Genomic DNA, 16,593 nt, shown 5'->3' on the forward strand with positions numbered 1-16,593 from the left:
TTTTTACTCTAAGAATTTATCTCCAGTCACTGCCCCGTATTCCAGCTTCCATCTGCTTTTGCCCAGGAGATTGTTTACATGCTTTGAAAAAATGCACACTGCTCTTAATTGTACTTTTTCTTTGTATATGCTAAGAATACTCCTAGTTACTAGGCTGCCAGCTTGTACTGCCTCATGACTAATAGGCCTGCATCAGGAATCAATCCCACCCACTGGCACCAAACCTTGTCAGGTTGACCTTGAGGCCAACTCTTTCATTTTTATTCTAATTGGTGCAATGATTTGCACATCACTGAAGCAAAGTTACATGTAAGAGGATATATTAACACAGCAGTACAGCTAGACTGGAAATGCACACAGGTCAGGAAATGGAAAAATGAACTACCTAGTAACATCCATTTGCTGCATTGCTGATGTATAATGGCTTTGATTTCCAACTGATGTTTATTATAGGCACAAAAATATATATATATATAGTGCCATAGACGTGCAATGTTGAGACAAATGCACTTAACGTTCCTTAGTGGTGTTATTGCATGCATCCCTTGGACACGTTTGCAGTCTTCTTTTCAATCTTCCCAAAAGCAACAGTTTAATCCATATGCTCAGTAATATCTTGCAGGGGAAGGGGTGTCACTAGACCATGGAAGCCTGCAACTGTCTCATGGTTTTAATGATTCCTTTGGAGCTCTGAGAAACCATTCCTGTGCCTCTGAAATAAATGGCCTGATCCTACAAAGTTTCCCATGCTCTCCAAATCCTTTGGCTTCGTGGCATTCTCCGATCACAAGTCTGACAATTTTCATGTTGGGTTTTATGTTTTCAAGCAAGTCAGATGCCAAAACATTTGGAGATTTTGTGTATAGCTCCTTGCACTATGTGATCTTGTTTAATGGATTTGGCTGCACTATAATCTATGCTTCAAAAATCCTTTCTGTGCTAAGAGTTATACTAACAATTCTTCCAAAATTCAGATGTCCAAAGGGATTTTTCTCACATGATGATGAGCAAGTAAATAGCTGTGACAGGTGGGAGTAGGTTGATAGGAGGCAGTTATGAAGTTATGGTAGCTGGAATTGTAACCTTGATTATCACTTTGCCTTGCATTTTGCATAGTCAATTGTACTGTGCCTGCAGTGATGGAAAATGCAAGTTTTCTCTTGGTTGACAATTTGCTTCACAGGTACCATGTGCTATGTTAAGAGGACAGTCCCTGGGCACAGAGGACAAAATCTTTGTACTTTATCTTTTCCTGGCTAAAAGTCTGACAGATGGAGAGTACGTTCCCTGAAAGCTGCTGAGTAGTGGCAGCTAAGAGTTCTCTGGGTTATTGGTGGGGGTAACAGATGGGGAAAGAATCAAGAGCAGGCCTGCAATGGGAGTGGAGATAAGAAGGTTGCTGGGAAGAACAGGGAACAGATCCTACAAAAACTCTTTAGGGCTATGAAAAGTAGCAGCGTTTGCTCTGAGGAAGGACTTCATGGTGCTGGGTTGAGAGCAAGGCTGGAGGTGGAAGTCCCACTCTGTAAGAAGCATTGTTGAGATTCATTCTCATATCTTTTTGTCTTCACCCAGCTTTTTTACTCTTTCACCCAGCTTTTCTATTCTTCCACCCAACAGGACTGAGTTTCCTGTCTTTCAGAACTTACCGGATTCTAATTTATAATAAAACAGTTTTACACTCAGGATTTGGCTCTGAATGTTCATACCCGAGTGATGACTAAGTTTTAAAAATCTTTTTATGTTGTCTCTCGTCCAGCCAATTAAACGTTTAATGCAGGCAGTTACTACCTTGTATTTCTGTTAGTACAGGATCCTCGATGATGCACATGGTCTTACCTTCCTGAAAGCTGGTCAGAATACTTTTGCTGCCATAACTTAACATTTTCCCCAGGCTCCCCTAACTTTCTATTTGTTTTTTTGTCTGTCTTGGCTCCTTCTGATCTTTTACAAAACACATAAAACTGTCTTTCACAAATACATATAAGCCTTGCAAATGAAGCTACAAGCTTATGAAGAGAACCTTCTGCTCTGGTGGGGCAACCAAGAGACTGACTCCACATCTCATTTGTGATATCAGACTTGACTACTGGCTTATTAAATTTTCAGATGGATAAATGTGCTGTGTCCCGAGCTTCCCATCGTGCAAAGAATCACTGTCTTGGTTGAAATTTTCTTGCCCTTGACATTCTGGTTGCAGTGATGCTTGCAGACATCTACGTATGACTTCCTGTGAGCCCACTGTCATGCTCACTTGTTTCCTTTAATTTCTTCATCTGCCAGTCCTCCAGTGATGGCTGGTATTTCAATCATAGAGTATCTTTGTTATGGACCATAAAAGTCTGTCGTACCACCATGCTGACCTGCACAAATACATCTTTTCAGCACTAGGAGGTAACTCGTGTCAGTCCAAGGATCTAAAAATCAGCTCTTAATTGTCTTAGAGAGCTGAGCTAGGTCCTTGCAGATTCTTACCTGAGATATATCTCTGTCTTGCTAAAGCATCATGTACCTTTCTGGCATGTTTTAAAATAATCCCACATAAAAAAATCAATCCCTAAAATCAAGGCAGGCATCTCTTCAGTAGAAGTTGCTGCATGGCAGATCTGAATCCTTGGGTGACATTTAGCTAGCAGTAATGGTGTGAAGCCTTCCAGCCAGAGGATTCCTCCTGTCTCCAAGAGAGAGGTGGTACAGTTTTCTTAGGTGGTGAAGCAAAAGGCAGTGGTGACAACAGCTCTCTGTTGTCCCAGTGCCAAACAGCAACTGGGTGAGGAGGGAGGTGCGAGTGTGAAAGGGAGAGAACGTGAGAAGAAAATATTGGAAATATTTCTTCTTGGTATTTACTGATTGCAGGTTTTCTGTGTGTACACTTTTGAGATCAGCTTTCTTTACCGTCAGATCTTGTCTGTCATTTCCTTTTGGCTGCTTCTTCCTAATTTCCCTTGTTAGGGATTGCTGTTGCATTTATATGGGGGAGGAGGAATCCTAAATTAATTTTCTTGATGTTTGTTTTCATTAGATGGACAATGTGACATAAATGAGAGTCAAGTTCTGCCTGCAGATAATCCTCCAAAAATCTGATTTGGGGTGGGACTTTTTATGTGGCTGTTAGATTTTTAGAGACAGAGCTTCCCAGAACTTTGTGAAATCAGCAGGAATGCCAGTGAGAGCAGAAAAATGTCCCTTTACCTAGTAATACTCGTCGCACTAGTATTTTATAGCTAAATACTTGTTGTCATAGCTGTCTGTACACAACAGGGCTGTTCATCATATTAAAAAATACAACTAATTACTAAATTTATGTGAGCAAATGCTTATTTATGCTAGAGTGGCTGATTATCAGTAGAAAACCTGTATGTTTTCCACCATTAGTGATATTTGCATTTCTTGACAAGGTGTTAATTTAAAAGTTGTCTACTACACAGTAAATGAAATTTTAGGTATCTATGGATTAGTATTGTTTCTGTTGACAACCAAACATGATCTGTTTTGCTGTTGGGTCAACACATGGCTGTTCATTGCACTTGCTTTATAATTTCCACTGTATATTAGAAGGTAGAGTATAACTTAATGTGTATAGTGTGCAAACCTCTGCAAAGGGATAGAGAGAATAAATAATCTCAATCACCTAAAGAAGATGTTGATTTTATTTATTTATTTTATTAATATATTTGTAATCTATATGTGCTATGTGTGATGGATCAGATTGCTTGCACAAGGCAATTTGTTTAAGCTGTCTCATTATGGCCAGGACTCTTATCACCAGAGCATGGGGGCTGGGTGCATGCTTTGGGTAGTTGCATGGAAACATGCAAATCTGGTAATGAATGTGAAGTAACTATTTCCCCTAACTCCTTTTAGAATCACAGACTCGTAGAATGGTTTGGGTTGGAGGGGACCTTAAAGATCATTTAGTTCCAACCCCCCAATACAGGAAAATGGGAACTTACAGAAGAATTAGACTACAGTGATGAATTTATCACTTTCCTTAAAACTGTTTAAAGTCATGCTGAAGCTGAAAAAACATAAATGTTTAATTTGAAAGTAAGCAGTTAATTAATACGCTACATCCATTAACATTCAAAAATGAAAGTATCAGCAGAACAATTACTCCCTGGAGAAACTTGTCACCAGAAATGTCAGCCTTTGAACTGGAGTGGCTTTTTGATAGCATGCTATGAGTGAAGGAACACATGTAAATGATACAGACTACTCCAGAAGAGTAGGCTTGAAGTTCTTCGTGTTGCTATCTCACCATTATAAAACCAACAGTAGTTGTTGCGGTTACTGATGTAACAGCAGGTATCTTCATCACTAACTGACAGACAGTAATATCAATTTTGAATTACTTCCTGGAGTGGGGTAGTTGCCCATGCCCATGAGCACTTCCCAGATTAGAAAATGTTCACAGCATATGAGGCCCAGTTTATGAGGCCCTGTTTTGTTTTATTTAAAAAGATGCATTTTCTGTTTACAGGGAATAACAGTGTTTACACTATGAAGTGACCTCTCTGAAACAGGGAATAAATTTAGCTCTAAGAGAAGCAGCAGCAGCAAAGACATGATTATATACACAGCAAATGCAACACCATGTACTTCATTCCCCTGCATGCTTCCTTCCTCCTTCTATTCCTCTTTCTCTAGTGTAGCCTTTTGCATTATTTGCTTCAATCTTGCCAGCACTTAGTATAAGGAGTGGCATCCCTGCTGGGGCTATTTTTGCTATAAACCCTGTCTAATGCAGTAAGTGAGGATTTGGGTCATTTGATTGTAAGTGTTGTCTTTGCAGACAAGCATTGCAGTGTCTGCCAAGTGACAGCGTATCTAAGGGTACCTACATGCCAGTTCATTTTTTGCTCTCTCTACAGTTTTTTGTGCAACAGAAACCTACAACAGAATAATATCTCTCTTAAAATATTCAATGAAAATTGGTATTAATAAATTATTTTATTTTGAGGGGGCTTATTGTCCTTCTGTGCTACCACAGCCATAATAAAACCAGGGTTAAATTACTGCTTGGCTGGACAAAGGACCTGTGATTTTTCTTCTGCTTAATTTGTTTGAGTTCAAAAGGATTATTTGACTTCTGATCACGTGAAAAGCATTTCATAGCATACTGGAAAGCTGTCTGGTTTTGTATCTAACAGACTTGACAGCATGGTTGGCAACAGACAGATAATGGAAGGCTAATGAATAACAAAAAGCTGAGTGACTGAAATAGTAGAGCTGCAGGGAGAGAAGAGGGAAGGCTGGGAAGGAAAATGGAAAAAACCAAACAGCACAGAAATAAGGAATAACCAGTATTTTGATCAGTGTCAGGGCATGTCTTCACATCAGAATGAACCCCAGTCATAACTTAAGCATTCTCCATCTGCCAACTCACAAGAGCTCTTAACTCATGCACCATGACACATTTCATACAAGTCACTCAGCTTGCCTTGAGGAAGAAGGATAGGTTGGAATTTAAATTTTTTTTCAACTGCTAAGGTGATGACTACTTTGCAGTAACCTGTACGATTCCCCTTAATTATCAGATGCATTCCCAAATTCCTACCAGTACATGTGCGCATAGTATCTCACACTCTACTGCAAAAAAAATGAAGCAGAGCAACAGCATTGGAAGCTATCAGGGGTACTGAGAGACACCCAATGCTTAGTTTGTATTTACACTTCAGTGAATACATCTTTATTTTGGCAACAGGGGTAACTCCGTTTTCATGGCTCCTGTTCTTCAAATCTCCAGCAGGGAGGAAGAACTCTTTACTCATTGCTAACTAATCTTCCAGATGGGAAGCAGTCTCTGGGGCGACTGCACCTTAAGAAGATTCCTCTGCAAATGTAATGAGAGAGAAGACTTAACTCCCAGTATCAGAAGCGGGCAGACTGTCTCCTGATGTTAAAAGAGAATGGCTCTCTAGCAGTTTGATAGTTGAGATGTTCATGTCTGGAAGTGTGCCCTAAGGTGGACCCAGCCAGCTGCTGTTCTATTAGTTTGGTCACACACTGCTAGTTGTGGCTGAGCTTTGTGGTGTAGGCTTGCTTTTACACGTGTTTTCATGGTGAGAATTATAGAGGAGGAGTTGAGTTAGCACAATGTTTCCTGCTGCACCTTTTTGTGCCTCTTTTTTTGCAGTGCCGTATGGAAAAATACCTGCTTTTTTTACTGTTTTCTCATTCCGATGTACTACCTTTCCTGAGCTTTAACATCGCTGAAATATGAATCATAATGTAAGGACGATCCTTTCTTTTCTTCTTTGCAGAATCTGTACCAAAACAGGTTCCTGGGCCTGGCAGCCATGGCGTCTCCATCTAGGAACTCACAAAATCGGCGCCGGTGCAAAGAGCCTCTCAGATACAGCTATAACCCTGACCAGTTCCATAACATGGACATCAGGAACAGTTCCCATGAGACAGTCACCATTCCTAGGTCTACCAGTGACACGGACCTTGTCACTTCAGACAGCCGGTCTACTCTGATGGTCAGCAGCTCCTACTACTCCATCGGGCATTCGCAAGACCTAGTGATATACTGGGATATAAAGGAGGAAGTGGATGCAGGGGACTGGATTGGCATGTATCTCATAGGTAAGTCCCTCTTACCTCTTCCTCTTCAGGTTTCTTGCTGCTTTTTTTAGTTGTTAGCATTAAGGTAATGTGGACTAATGGTATTCATGAGCTAATACAGCTCCACTGGGTTTAGTCTTTAAATGGCTTTCTATATGACAAGATTTCTTCTGCTCTTGAGTTGCTGGCTGCAGTCCTGGCTTACTTTTTATCTTCAGTAGAGATATGGAAATGCTGCTTTTTTTTTTTTTTTTTTTTTTTTTCCTGACAGTTTCTTGACGTTTCAAAATATTTTCATTTTAAAGCCATTTGGATTTTTGGAAAATACCTCCTGTATAAAGACAGCATAATATTTTCAGGGTTTCCTCTTGTGAGTCCTTGAGTAATCTGTGACAGATGAGAGGTTTTACAAGTCAAGAATATGAATCATTAAAAAACCCCATGAAACAGAATTACTTTTTCTGTATAGCCAGAGGATATTTTGATATGAACAATAATTATAGACTGAGGCAGGCTGGAGTTGCCCCAGAAGGTTTTTCCTTTTTTCCCTTTTTTTTTTAAATTTTTATTGGAAACTGTATTCAGCCATGTGCATTAGCATATTTTTGGCATCTCCCTCTAGTAAATCCAGCCCCATATAAGAGTAATAAGAAATGGTTTCAATCCACTTTTTACCTGATTGTTTCACTTCAGTATAAAATTAGCATTTTTTTTAACCTCATTTGGTTCCTCTGGAAATAGTCCGGCTGCCTAGACTGAAGCCGGTGTTAACTCTTAGCCCTCTGGTAACTTTTGAATATGGTAGATCAGTTTCAGACACATTACTCTATGGACTAGAGGTCTTTAAAATGTGAAGTTCTAAAATGTTGCTTGAAAACCAATGGTTTGGTAAAGAAGACAGACTCAAATTTGTGCCCCCTCAAAGGGAGATGTTCATAAAATGCTGCCCTCACCTGTATGGGTGAGTGTGCCTAGCACTAAGCAATTTGTCTACTTCCAATAGCAATATTTTATCTTGCCCAGATAGCAAGCCAAACAAAACCAGATAAATCATGTGGTATGTTTTTGGACTTTTGGAGCACAGTGAGGGGCACTGTAGGGAGTCTTGCTCTAGTGGGTGAGACCAGAAGGGTCATATGCTGAGGATGTTGAGAACACAGATGCTGGTGATGTGAGAAGGGGCTGGGCTGGAGGTTTGACATGTGTGAAGGAACCCTGGAGGCACAGTGTTAAACATTAGAAAATTAGTTCAGGGTATTGGAGAGACTGGGAGAAGGGGAAGATGAGGGTGGCCATTTAGGACATGGAGGGAAAGGAGTGGGGGTTACAGTAAAGCAGGCTGCAGTACTTTTTCCTTTGAGTAATCTTATGAAATAGCCTGCTTGGAAAATAAAAGTAGGCTTCTGAAATTTAAAATATTTTAGGAAGAAAAACCAGAGACTGGACTTAAAACATGCTCTGAAAGCCGTCTGGTTTGTTGGCCTTCACAGAATTACTTGTGTTTACAGTTAAGCTTGCAGTTGACTGTTTTATTGGAAGAGATGAGAAGACACAGCAGCCCTCAGTACTAGGTACTAAGAAACATTCTGAGCCTATTCTGTAGGCAGCTCAGAGAGGACTGTATTGCTTCTGTAAAGAGAGGCAAAGGTTTGTTTCTGGTGGTTTGGGGTCAACAGAAAGTTCACAGTGCTGTTTAACATTCCACTCATTCAGCCAGGTTCACAGCTCATTGTATCATGGGCTGTGAGGACCTATTCCGACTTTTTTTTAATAGGTAACCTTAATACATGAAGGATTAAGTAGGAGAGATAAATTCACCTTGTTAATCCTGTGTCATGTATCATATCAAACAGGATGTTGCTCCAGACACCCCAGTAAATTAGAAGTGCAAATCATGAAGTGGATCCTTGCCCCTGCTGGCTGAATGCCAGTGGCTTGTTCCAAGGGACACAGCTGCCAGTGAAAAATGAATAGTGTCCAGGCCCCAAGAAACTGTCAGCTGACCCTTATTGTCTTTGAAGGTGTTTTGTCTCCAGCCTCTCAGGTTTCCAATCTAAATAGCTGAGGAAATAGCAGACAGCAGCACCCCTCATTCCCTTTTTCTCTTCCTGTCCCCTCTTCCCCTGCTCCCCTCCCAAAACCTAATGTAAGGTGAGATTTGGTGTTTTAGTTTCCTTAAAGAAGGAACATGGGAGACTGAAGATCCCTTGGCTTTTGCTCTGTGTTTGACATGGAAAACACTTGGAGTCTGGGGGACTGGCACTATGGCCACATCAACACACTAGGGGGAACCAGTAGGAATGGGCCTGTAGAAGCAAACAGCTGCTGAATACATTTTAGGGGCTTGGTTTCAGAGTAATCTGTCTGGCAGCTGAATGCCCTTGAGTCGCAATAGTGCATCTTTCAGTTTAGCTTCACCAGGACAGAACTGAATTTGTGTGCCTGAAGATCACCACATGCTCTGGGTGGGGACAATTGGAAGGGTCATTCCAAAAGCACACTGCTGACCAGAAATAAAACAATGATGCATCCTGTATTCAATGTCTGTGACCAGTCCATAGGGATGGGAGATCCAGACATCCCAATGGCTTAGATTTATGTGCATTTGCACAGATTTTCCATACCTGCACTCTTGTTTACAGAGAAAATGTTCCTGGCCTTGTGGGCATGACCTTCACAATGTAAACTGATATATGACTATGTTTTGAATTAGCAGCCAAACTGGAACAAGAGAAGGGAAGAAACCATGAGCTTTTCTCAGCCTGCTCAATAGGGGATTAAAGTTGAAGCCTATTATTACCGCTTGCATGGCAATACTGTTAACTATTGCATTGCTGCTGGTCACTCTGGTGTTTGTCTCAAAGCCAGTTCATGGATACAGCTCAATCCTTTTTTTAGTTGCTTGGGTTGGTGAAATTTGAGCTGAAAGTTTTGAATGTGGCAATACTTTAATATTGCAGTGAGTCATGCGAACAAAGAATTTATTTGTATCCTTGAGGTATCAGACAGTGTGTTGTGGTTTTTCTGTAAACCTCAGTGCTGGAGTGTTACTTCTTTGTCTTGTGGGAACTCCTGAGCATCCCAAGAAGGGGCTATACAAAAGCAGAATAGAAGGCACTTCTCACCTTGGAGGGTTTTAATCATTGCCATTGTAGTAATCTAGGAAATATCTCAAAATAATTTTATACAACTGTTGGTTTTGAAATGTGTAAAACAGTCTGCTCTCGCCACCACTGCCATCACTAAAATTTTGATGCTACCCAATAACCTGAAGGCTTCATCTGTGTCTGGGGAAATACAGATGATAGAAAAGACTTTCAAAAGAAAAAGCAAAAATCATGTAGCTCATGTGTTTTGATACAATAGGGCATTTTGGGATGCTATTCAAAGATCAGAGTGACCTGAAAGAAGAGTTAAGGAAGTCCTTCCTGTAGGGAAATTCTGTCTTCTTGGTCCTCTTGTGAAGGAGATACATCTCCCTTTATCAAAAGGTATCTGTTTTTCTCTTCTTCAATCCATGTGCACATTCCTAAGAGTGGCCAACTGAGAAATAGCCTTTGCAGAAGCCGGTAAAAGCTGGATTTAGAATTGGTTATTAGAGTTTTGCTTGTGGTCTCAGGAAGTGTTCTAGGCAGCCAATTGATCTTTTCTAAAACAGTTTAAAAAAATGATGGTTGTGTGTCTCATGACAAAAAAAATAGTATTGAGTGTATTCACCCTGTAGCTGCATGAAAACATCCATACGCACCTATGTGACTTTTATGAAAGGCCACAGAGGAACTCCTTGGTTGGAAGGAGGGTAGTAAATGTTGACTCTGTTAAAATTTAGATCTTATTACTTCAATGCATTTGAAGTTTAACTATGGTAAGATGATAAAAAATATGGGAATTGGAAAAACAAGCCTTTCTGGGTGTTTAAGACATATTGTGTCTTCAGGAGTAGAAATAATGTTTGATTTCTGCTAAGCTTGAACTAACTTATTGCGTATACTGTATGTCAGCTCTGAGCTATGCAGAGGAACATCTAAATTCTGCAACAACTCGCCTGAGATGTGCATTTGCCCTCCCTCAAGAGTACTATAGTATTATGAATGTCAGCAGTCTGTCAGAAACATATCCACAATCAAAAATACATCTCAGTGCCCAAAAAATAGTTCCCTAAGAACATCTTTGTTGCAGTTTCAAGGTCTCAGGAATTTTATTCTTCTTTGCAGAAAAGCTGTATGTAAAGAAAATGCACATTGTGGGGGAAAGAAGTGAAACAAAAACAGTTTTGAATGAAGAAGATAGCATGTTTGTATATTTTAAAAAAAACAACTCCCATTTATTGGCTACTGTGAGACAGATTGAATATTGGCAGTTATTTACCTAAAAGTTTTCTCTTTCTCTCTTCTGTCATTTACTATTTGCTACAGTATGAAGCTTCTTAGATAAATTAACATGGACTGCTGGCAGCTGCCTGTAGAGAAAGTGCTATCTTATAATTACTGCAGTAGCATTTTAGCTGCTACTAGATTTCAATTCTGTCATCATCTCCATATCTGATGTAAAGTAGCTAATGAGAAATGTTTAAACCAGACTTGGAAAGAATCATTTGTTCCAGTGTCTGTGCACACTGATGTTGGGAATTTATCAGGGTTACTAACATTATACTTTTTTTATGCATATGCAGTAGTCTTTTTTCTCTTGTAATTTCCTTATGGGAAAGCAAAATGTGGTTGAAGGCTTTTTATTGAAAGATTCTTCATACACAAATCTTGTAGGGTCCAATTTCCTGTCCATATTTGGCTTTTGACAGTAGTTCCTCTCAAATTTATGTAAGTAGGAATATCTTGACCTAATTAGTGAAGTCTAGCTTCAGCTAAACAGCAGGTTTTCCTCCTGTGTTTCAGCCTTTGATGTTGTTTCTTTCCCAAAAAGGCGATTCACCATAATCTGAGAAATCAGTTTTTTAAAGCTATTAGTTAATAAACGTTTAAACGTTTGTTTAAACACTTTGCAGGTTGACTTTAGGCTTAGAGGGCCTTATGTTGCTGTATTGCCCACTGAGACAAGTGGAAAGATCTGCGTTTTTCCTGCTGTCAGACTTGGATCAGAACTTGTTTGTACAGCTATTTTACCAAACATCCAATGCATACAAGCAGAAAGTGTCACATGTTGCCAGCAGAGATGGAAAATGTTAGAAGCAGTAATGTGCATATAAGGCTAGGAGTTGTGAGTCCCTGCATTGCAGCTCTAATCCCCAATTCAAGCACTCTGTGTGTGTTTGGATAGTTGCTCCACCGCTTTGCTTCAGAAAAAGCCCTCTGTAAAACATAACTCTTCACAGCATGCCTGCTTAGAGTGAATTTTGTTGAAGCATGGAATTGTGTCCTAGGGTTAACCATCTTCCCAGTCCTTCTATGGCGTTTGGAAGAGAACCTCGCTCTGGTCTTAGGGCTTCTCCTCAGCAGGTCATCTTGTAGTTGGGGCTTTCACCAGGCAGGCTAGACATGGTGGCTGTGGCTGACTGTGATAACCTCAGCAAATTAAGTTTTCTCCAGCACTTAAAATTCTGTGCTCTCTGTAAAACATTGTCAGAGGTGCCCAGTGGCCAGACAGCTTTAACTAAGCACAGCACTATTTATTTCAGGAACAAAAAGTGTCAGAGGAGCAAACCTGTCATTAAAAAAAAAGGCAATGGAAAGCCTGCTCAAATGCTGAACAGAGATGGTATTAGGTATCATAGGCCTTGGCAGATATATTAGTGCAGAGATATAAATTCTTTGTTCCAATCTGGTTTGCCTTCACCTTCCTGCTCTTGGATCCAGTGAGAGTGACTTCTCATTATCAGGCTGAGTCACTTTCTGCCTTTCCCAGTTCCGTAGCTGGTGGTCCTCCACCGAGTCCAGTGGCAGCAAATCTGAGTCACTGGCCACAAAATCCAAGTCCACTGGCCAAGTTCACCCCTCCTGGCGCCTTCAGGGAATGTTCCACCATGTTCCTCCATGAATGCAGGGGGACAGCTGCCATCTCGCCATGGGTTGCAAGAAGACTTCTGCTTGGGCACCTTCTTCCTCTCCAACCTCCAGCACCGCTCTGCGTCTCTAGCTCAGCTCTTCTTTTTAAGTGCTCGTTCTGCTCAGGTGTTACCTCAGCTCTTTCGTATGTTAATCACAGAGGCGCATCTATTGTCTCTTTAATGGCCCCTTGGCTGATTTTGGAGCAGGGGGAACTTCTCAGCTTCTGACCAGAGCCACCCTTGGGGCCTTTTCCCCACTACCAAAAAAATCCCACCAAACCAAACCCGCACAACTGGGTAGTATCAGTTACAGCACATACAGTGGACAGCACAAACATAAAATTCTTGGCAGGATAAGTCTTAAAGCAGAAAGATTTGCTCTGTAGAGGTTGTCAGGCTAGCCATGTGGATTTTGAAGGTTCAGCATATGTTTTTCTTCACTTAGTTTTCTAAACCGAACTAAATCATTCCCACTCTCTAGTGGTTATAGCTTAAACACACTGTTCTTAACATTTTAATATTCCCATTCTGCCCTTTACAACTACAGTAATGACTGTGTATGCATTTATCTTTTGTAATCTTCTTCGTCCAATGATCTCTCTAGTCCTAAAGACATCTTTCCTTTACTGAAGATCTCCCACTTTGTAATAAGCTTATAGTTGAATACCATTTTTCAGATAAAATCACTCCAGATTCTCAAGAGATTCTTTGCACTATGCTTCTTCTGTACACAGATCTGAGTTGTGTTTGGGTTTGTTGGGGTTTTTTTGCTGCTGTCAGATCACAAATGCCTGTCTAATTTACTGCCTGCTGTGATGTCTTTCAACATTGATATAAGCCCGTTTTTCAAATAATGCAAATTATTTCCCCCCTATTTACTAAAGGTTGTTAACCTGGGTGAGTGTCATCCCTGTTCAAATTTCAGATCTTCCCATGTCCCTTTATATCATGTCTTTATACTGCTTTGGGCCTGCATCATCTCTTATTTTAGTGTCTTCTAGCTAATTTCATGGGCGTACTGTTTTCTCCTGATCCTCATTTTCCAAAGTGTGCTATAATTAATGGGGAGGCTTCCACTGACTGCAAGAACTTTGGAACTGTTGTTATATTAAAAACAAGCAAATAAAACTCTTCCATGTTGTCCCTCACTACACATAACGCATCTGCAGTTTTTCAGTATGCACCGAGGCAGTTACGATCATCTCCCTCCCATCTTCAATTCAGTGTGCAGGCTGGATGTTATTAATTGTGAGAAGTTTGTGCAATACATAGCTGAAGTATGGCTGTTGCTGTACTAAAACCCAGATGTGGTCCATCTGCTGCAGGGGTGAGAATAAATCTGGAAGTGCGGGAGCTTTAAACCAGAATTCTGTAGCTGGGACAGGCATAGCTGAAATAGCAGTGAGAGCTGTGTGGATACTATCATGCTTTTAAGTGTACGCAGAACCAAATGACACCAGTATTGCTACATAGATGCCCGTCCCACTGCAACCTAACATCTGCTGTGGGGCTTTTTAGCCTCCACAAGCTGTTATTGCTGAGCCCCAACTCAGGTCTTCAGTTTCCTCATTCTGTCTACCTTTTCAGCAGAAAATTTGTAGTTACTGGACAGAAATAAATGAATGATGGGTTGTGCTGGAGCACAGGTCCCAAACACCTCAAGGATACCATGGAAGAATAGGGCCCACCGCCATCTATTCTGCTATTAGCAAGAGGCTCCACTGGTGCAGGGAAGAGAGGTGCAAGTCCTTCAGGTGGCAGAGCTCAAGCTCTCGCTGTGGTTGGCTCAATTGCAAGAAGAGCAGGACAGTGGGGGAAGGACTGGATACACATGACATCCGGAGCCTTCTGAAAACCCATAGGCATATCATCCCCAAGATTTAATAGGGTCTCTGTGATTGGCAATCTTGTTTGCTTTTTTAATTGGTATCGGTGTAATGAAGGAGGGATCTCCAGTAGTCATTTGGAGGCTGCTGAAGTGGTAAAGGATAATGTCATATATGGCTCTGAAAGTAACCTTGCTGTTCAAAGGTAAAAGTGTTTTGCTGAAAGTTAGAACTTGATTTTTGGGAATGGACAACAGGTGTTCTCTGGGTTTTGTGTGTAAGTCTTTATGCTGCAGATTAAGTAGATTTTAAACCTACTGTGCATGCCTCTCTGTGTGCCTGGAGCAGTTTTACTTAGGACAGCATCTCCCTCAGTGACCACAAATTGTTGCAGTTTTGCCAGCTCTATCCCAGTTTTCTTAGGGTTTATGCTCTTCAACCTTAGTACTTTCCTTCGGTCTTTCTCTTTCCATGTCTTCCTCTCACTGCTATCCTCCACTTGTTCGCATTTTCTTCCTTCTAATTTATTTTCTTTAACTGGGTAGGGAATTAATTTTGATTGATTTAAAATGGGACCTTTCATGTACTTGAAACAGCACACATGTATAGCTCTGAGACCAAGGACTGAGCTTGCAGCACCATGAGGAATTAGGCCCTTGTTTCCCAGAATGTTTCTCCCTGAGAAGCTATAGAAAGAAGGATGCTAACTGTAAATTGCATTATATTCATTGCCTGCAGCAGAAATCGGCAAACAAATTAACAATGAAGTTTCGATCCACATTAGAACTGGATGTGTAACTGGTGAAGTCAATGGAAACATTCCTATTGATTTCTATAATGATAGTCAGCATTTGTGTGGTTATTTTTTACTGTGGTATCTTTGTAAATAACAAATTGGTATTTGCATCTTCAACGTACATTTCTCATTAATACAACTCTTTGGAAACGTGGTTTCTAAGGGCTGGGCTTTGCAATGCAAAGCTAAAGGGCTGCAAGAGGAAACGCTGGCGTGGCCTGATACAACTCACTCCGAGCTGCACTTGTGAATTGTAGAGGCTGTTGTCCTCATTTTTCTCTTTTTCAAGTGATAAATTATGTGGTAAGAGAAGAAACATCAGACATAGGAAGCTTATCTATGGCTTATACTTGTATTATCTTGCAAAATAATTTTATTTTCTTTATATTCTGTGCTTTACAATGTCCTTTTCCTGCAGGTTTCTGTGCAAATTGCAAAACAGATCAAGCTTTGCCTCTCTGTACAGAAAATTATTTTAAAAATCATTTTGCTAACTGTCTTCATATGTCATTGTAGTACAGACATACAAATCGGTCAAATGCACTTTTAAATGTCAAACTGAAGCAAATTTGTCCTGTAATTTTAGGAGTACAGCATTTCTTACTCATAAGGGATCAAGACATGAAGTGTAGCTTCTGTTTTTACACTATAATTGCATTAAGTTTACGGAAATCAAGTGTTGTAGTATGTAGTGCTAAATCAAATTAGTGATGGATAAGAGACTGGATTAGTGTACTGAGTTCAGGCACCTGTCTGACACTGTGTTCCTGTCTCATGTTAATAATTTGCTTCTTTGAACGTAGCTCAGGTTTTTCTAAATTTTTTAGTTGTTACTCTTGGAGAACATAGAAAGATAGGCTGATCGTATCCATCAGCAAAATAGTGTTTGAGAAAAGGAAAGTTTCTTGGGGTTTTTTTGGTCATTTCTCCCTCTTTAAGTAAAACCAAACTGACCAAAAGGGTCACTCAGCTCTTTGTAATTTGAATTCCCTCAGGCCTACTGAGGAAGAGGTACTGACTATCTGTTTGCTTCTGTGTGGAAATTTCAGGCATTCCTTCAAATACCAAGGCCCTGTCTGTTTAGTGTAGGCTTCTGACAGCACTTGAAGGCCTCATTATTTTTTTTAACAGACCCTTTTGAGGGGTGGTCTTTATCAACATTTTCCCTAATTCCTCTGAAGAACATGCTTTCTGTCAATTGCTTGCTGTCTTTCATCTGAAAGATAGCTTTCTTTGGTGGCCATGGTTCTTTATCTCTCTCTCATATATATATATATATATGTATATATAGTGCTTGTGAAGTATATTGGGATTGCTCAGCATGGAAGTGACAGCACAGAATATTTTTAGCAGTAAAAGGCTGTGCTTGGAGGTACGTGATTAGGTGAGGACAAGCAGTCCAT

At 40.4% G+C, this 16,593-nt stretch overlaps 1 protein-coding gene across 7 annotated transcripts in view; it reads left to right on the top strand.

The window, feature by feature from the left end:
* The window catches only part of HECW1 (HECT, C2 and WW domain containing E3 ubiquitin protein ligase 1), a 269,482-nt gene that overhangs the window by 74,210 nt on the left and 178,679 nt on the right, over positions 1–16,593 (top strand). For all 7 annotated transcript variants that reach the window (XM_051612722.1, XM_051612726.1, XM_051612729.1 and 4 more), the window contains one exon: positions 6,264–6,588. In XM_051612722.1, coding sequence (XP_051468682.1) covers positions 6,264–6,588 — 325 coding nt within the window. The remainder of the gene's footprint in view (positions 1–6,263; positions 6,589–16,593) is intronic.

The sequence above is a fragment of the Apus apus genome, chromosome 2 (genome assembly GCF_020740795.1).
Source record: "Apus apus isolate bApuApu2 chromosome 2, bApuApu2.pri.cur, whole genome shotgun sequence".
NCBI lineage: Eukaryota > Metazoa > Chordata > Aves > Apodiformes > Apodidae > Apus > Apus apus.